Source organism: Hipposideros armiger, unplaced genomic scaffold, assembly GCF_001890085.2.
Source record: "Hipposideros armiger isolate ML-2016 unplaced genomic scaffold, ASM189008v1 scaffold_503, whole genome shotgun sequence".
Taxonomy (NCBI): Eukaryota; Metazoa; Chordata; class Mammalia; order Chiroptera; family Hipposideridae; genus Hipposideros; species Hipposideros armiger.
In genome coordinates this window covers 314057-319075 of record NW_017731853.1, presented here as the reverse complement: position 1 = coordinate 319075, position 5019 = coordinate 314057, and the positions used below count along the sequence as shown (strand labels likewise).

The 5019-nt window shown below is 52.4% G+C and overlaps 1 protein-coding gene across 1 annotated transcript in view; it reads left to right on the top strand.

Annotated features, from left to right (window-relative positions):
* The window catches only part of LAMB3 (laminin subunit beta 3), a 76977-nt gene that overhangs the window by 23127 nt on the left and 48831 nt on the right, over positions 1-5019 (top strand). The window contains exons 6-7 of the mRNA XM_019667709.1: positions 2389-2476; positions 3293-3447. Coding sequence (XP_019523254.1) covers positions 2389-2476; positions 3293-3447 — 243 coding nt within the window. The remainder of the gene's footprint in view (positions 1-2388; positions 2477-3292; positions 3448-5019) is intronic.

Genomic DNA, 5019 nt, shown 5'->3' with positions numbered 1-5019 from the left:
AAGAAGTCTAGACTTTTGCAACCCAAGGGATGGATACATCTCAGCTATTTCGCTGCAGTGAACGTTGAGAAGTATTGGCTTTTTCTTTTTCTTTTTCTTTTTCTGTAAATCCATGGAACCTCTTGGAAAGAGTAGAGGATAGGGCATCTTGGGTACAGGGTGTAGCCCCAAGTCTGCCACTCACTTGGGGTGAGATCTTGGGCCAGATATTACGCCTCTTTAAGTCTTGCTTTCCTATTCGTGAGTGAGTGTTAGATGAAAGGAACTTCAGGGTCATTCTTTGCTTCAGCTTTCTTTGGGGATGAGCTGACTTCTGAGAACCAGCTTCTGTCCCCCTACCTTCCACCTCCCTATCTTGTCTGAATTTGCTTTCCCGCTTCCTTACCTGCGTAACCTAGAGGCTACTGGTTGCCAATAATGAACGCACACTTTAAAGGCACAGATAATCCCCCTGTAGAGACAGACCCTGAACCCTCACTGGGTGTGGCAGTGGCTGGGTGATGAGAATTAGGAACCCAGACTTAACTCTGCTGAGTTCCAGTTTCAGTTTTTAAGTTTATTATTTTTATTTTATTGTTAAATATTTTAGCAACTATAATTTATTAAGCACATATTATATTATGGGCCCCGGGCGGGCATCTGACTAAGAGTTTTATATGAATTATCTCAATTAGTTTTCAAAATACTCCATGAGGTGGCTTTTGCTATCCCCATAAGCTATTGGGAGGGTTTAAGTGTGTGCTGGGACTGGAAACTTCTGATGGAAACACATAGGTGTTGAGTTTTCTGAGTAGTTAGAGATTGGGGTGCGGCGCTGTACTGGCCGGTCCCAGGGTGGCATGGTGCAGAGCTGCATTCTTACTGACTCCCCACTTCCCCCTCTCCCCCTCAACTCCCTCTACCACCCCCACCCCCTGGTTTAGTGCCTCTGTTCTATTTCCATGCAGGGAGGACATTGCGAGCCCTGAGCTCAGTACAAATCAGCCAGCACCTGCTGTCTGCCTGCTGTGGTGGCATGAATGCAAGTGCCATGGGGATTTATGACCTCGGACACTTCTGCAATGCTCACTACCCTCCCGACCCGGGGGCACTCAGTGCCATGGGGACTGCAAGAGCAGTAGGGACTCCTTCCAGTTCCAAAATTGTCTCTCCCAGCTCCCGATCTCAGAGTGTGGCTCCTTTGTGGGCCAGTCTGCCCGTTGGCATGTTACCTCCTCCATCTAATTTTGTCTCAGCGGCTAAATCCTTTTGGCCTCCAGGGCTTGCTTCTGTGGGTTTTGGGTTCATACTGCAGTCCTGACATGGACATAGGCCTTGGCCAGCTGTCCCTTGTGCACCTTCCCTCTTCCACCTGCCCACCTTTGCCCTTCTGGGCTTGCCAGCCCNGGGCGCAGCAGCAGTAGCACTGGAGGAGAGCCAGGAGATGCGTTTCCCTCTTGGGGCGTGATTAGCTGTCTGAACTCAGGCCACCTGTCTCCTCTGGGCCCTTGACTCTTCTGGGAGCTGACAGGAAGGAATGATTTCAAAGCATCAGGATGTATAATTTAAAGATGCCAGGAGAGCCCCAGTTCCTTCTCTGCCCCTGCATTGCCAATCCCATGGCCCCCCAACCCAGCCAAAGGATTTGGTGGCTCTCACTGGAGCAAAGCAAGCCTCCAGTTCAAGGCATGAGCAGGGCAGGCCTGCCTGCCTCTCGGACCCTTGAGCATCCGTCCCCAGCCTCCTTCAGAATCCTGGCTCGGTGGCCTCCCAGCCCCACCGCTCCTGACGGCCTCAGCCCATAATTAGAGACATGTGGGTTGCTTCCAGTTCAGGTAAAACCTTCAGCCACTTTTTAAAGACTGCCAGGCCTGCCTCTCTCCTCATCACATTCCAGCTAGCTGCTTAGCCTAAAGCTGTGGCCACCACAGCCTTACCCTTGGTGGGATTGGAGACCATGCCAAGGGCAGGAGAGGGCTCACCTCCAGACCCTCAGCCACTTTGACCCACTCACCTTTGGGCCTGGAGGCTGAGCCAGGCCCTGAGAAGGGCCAGGCCTCTTTCTTGAGCAGCAGCAAGGCCTCAGACCTCTCTGTGGCTCCTCTCCTGCAAAGGGCCAGCCGTTTCCTGCTCCCCATGTTGTCCATATGACTCTGCGGGCAGGGCCAGGCCGAGCCTCCTCCCTTCCATTTCAAAGGAGGAAGCTGAAGTCTGGGAGGGGATGGCATTTTCCCAGGGTATCCTGTGAATCACATGCCCAGGGGTCCAGGGCTCTGGCATTTTCCAAGGTTTTTGCTACAAATGCACCTGCTGGTCAGAGGTGCCCTAGGTACAGTCTTCTGAAAAAACATGAGTCCAGGAATAGAAAAGGGGCTAGTGTGCCTCAGGTGTTTGCACTGTTTTACACAGGCTGCTTTGATCTGTCCCAGGGGAAGGCCTGTCCAGGGATCACCCCATTGGCTGAAGATGAGGCCACCACTCCTTCTCCTGTGTTTTGGTAGGTATCCACTCCCACCTTTGCCGGCCCCGTCATAGAGCAGGAAGCGGAGAGGGATGGGGAGGAGGACAGTTAGCCAAAGTGTGAGCATTAGCTTGTCACCCTCCAGCCCTCGGGTTTGGAACACTTGTCTAGTGGGGACACCCATGAGGTTTCGCTGCTCCCTTAGGCCTTTAGGGAAGATGCTTTTCTGTCTCTCTTGCGAGGCCCCCAAGTATCTTCTTATTCCTGCCTGAGAGTGGGTTGTGGTTCCCCAGGTGCCCTGCACAGTTTAGTTCCCATCCTCTCTCACACAAGCTGTCTCCAGAGTCATCGTGGCTTGAGTTCGCGATTTTCCAGTGAATTGCAGCAGGGCGCTCACACGGGTGGTTGGGTCAGCTTTGCAGACAAAGGGGCAGAAAGCAGCAGGTCTCTCCCAATGTTTCACAAATGGCCAGCAGCCAGCCCTCCTCTGAGCTGTTGGCGGAGGCCCCGCTGTCACCGAGGACGGTTGTGGACCGCATCCTGGTGGCCAAGCACGTGTCGGGAGCTTGATTCTCAAACCACATAGGGATGCCACGTTTCAGGAGCGTCCATGATTTTTGGCTGCTGGTGTTTCACCTCCTTTTTTTTTTTTTTGTTGGGAGTTACAGAATATGAAATCAGCTTTTTGACCTCACAGCCTCGGGATTGTAGTCATTACCACCACCAGCGGGTGGGAGCAGGCGTGAAGGAGAGGGTCTCATCTTGCCGATGGCCGCCTCCCTGAGGGATGCGGGGGTGGCTGGCTAGCCCCTCGTCTCTCCAGGCTGAACCCCGGCACCCCTGTGATTTCAGCCTTGCCCAGCCTGCTGTACGCCCAGCAACCCTGCTCCCGCGGGGCCTGCTATCCACCTGCTGGTGACCTGCTCATTGGGAGGACCCGGTTTCTCCAAGCTTCGTCAACCTGTGGACTGACCAGGCCTGAGACCTACTGCACCCAGTATGGCGAGGTAGGCCCTAGCTCCACGGCCTCCAGGGCTGGAGGAAGGCGAAGTCGGTGGGGCGGGTGAGTCTGAAGTATTCATTGCTCACTGAATACTTCGAGTGTACTTGTGTAGGCCCAGCTCCGTGCACTGTGGGGGAGGAGGGTGCAAGAACAGGGTAAGGCTGGGCAAGAGGAAATGGACTCAGTGAGCTGAATAGCTCTTTCCTCTCTTCTGCTCCATAAAGCGGGAGTGTTTTCTCAGCCCTTAGGCATGGGCAGGACAGTTTTTCAAGTCTTGGAGATAGGCAGTCAGATAAGTATGGGTCCTTTATGTGAGTCTAATGTGCCATCTTTGGTGGCCGATGTCAAGGCTGGTGGAGCACAGGTGTTGGGGTGTGTGTGCACTGGGTCGGGTCTTGCTGTGGGGTGAACTGAGTTGGGCCACGGTCACTCTGCTGCCACCATCTCTCTGGCCAGGGTTGGGGTATGGGTGTGGACAGAGCCAGGAGGAGAATACATGATTGTAAGCTGGGGTTTACCATCTATGTTTTGCAATTGTCATGTGTGAAGAGCCAACTTACCTCTCAACCTCCTTGGTCCGTGTGTTTTATCACCCCAGGCAAAGTGGGGAACATTCAAACTGTTGTTAAAGGACGTAGATCAGTGAAATAAATGAGGAAGTGCCTTGAGGTTAGCAAGAAGGTTGGGGATAACAGTTGATAATTAAGAAAATCAGCTAAGGGAATCCAGGAACTCGAACACTTTGAACTATGTCCAATGACACTGCCTGTGTAGACAACTGATTTGTTCAGAACTGTTGTAGTTTTTCTTTTCCATTGCCTTGGGACCTTTTTTGTAGGAACTTTGGTTTTCTTTTCCCTTCAACAAAGTTGGGGTCTTTGCTCCTTTTGTTCACCGAGGTTAAAAATCACTCAGTGTTTTCTTGGTTCCCAGCTGCCTATCTCATTGGACCATTTTTCTACCCTCAAAACAGGTTTGGACAAAGAAATGGGTGAGGGAGTGGTTTGTCCTGAGTTTCTGCAGACTTTGTCGGGGGGAGGGGAGAGGAACGGAAAGACAGAACAAGGGAGTGAGAGAGATTGATTGCCATGGCAGAGACTTGGGTTATCTGTGGATTCCTCTGTATAGACTGTTCTTGTCCTCAGGACCATGGCAACATACCTGATACCATCGCTGGGCTCGCAGTCCTTACAGTTCCCAATGTTCTCTTGGCAACTTTTAATCACAGATAGTACCCGGCTGTGGTTTTCAAGGTGCTAAGCAGAGATGGCTGTGGTTTCTGCATCTCACCCACTTGGATATGGGAAAGAGAGCCCATTTGACAGAGTTGGCTAAGATGGCCAGCATCAGGCGAGTCCTCCCTGTGGGCCCAGATTACCCCACAAGCACCAGGGACCTGGCAGTATCGAGCTTCCTGGGCAATAGAATGAGTTTAGCTGTCCCCTTCCCATATGCTCTCAAAATCTTGTGCCCCTGAGCCACGTCTAAAGAGTTCAGGGAGGCCTGTGACTCCCTTCCTTAGGCTGATCTGCCTTCTGGGAGGGGAAGTAAGGAGAGATCAGAGGTCCCAGTGCTG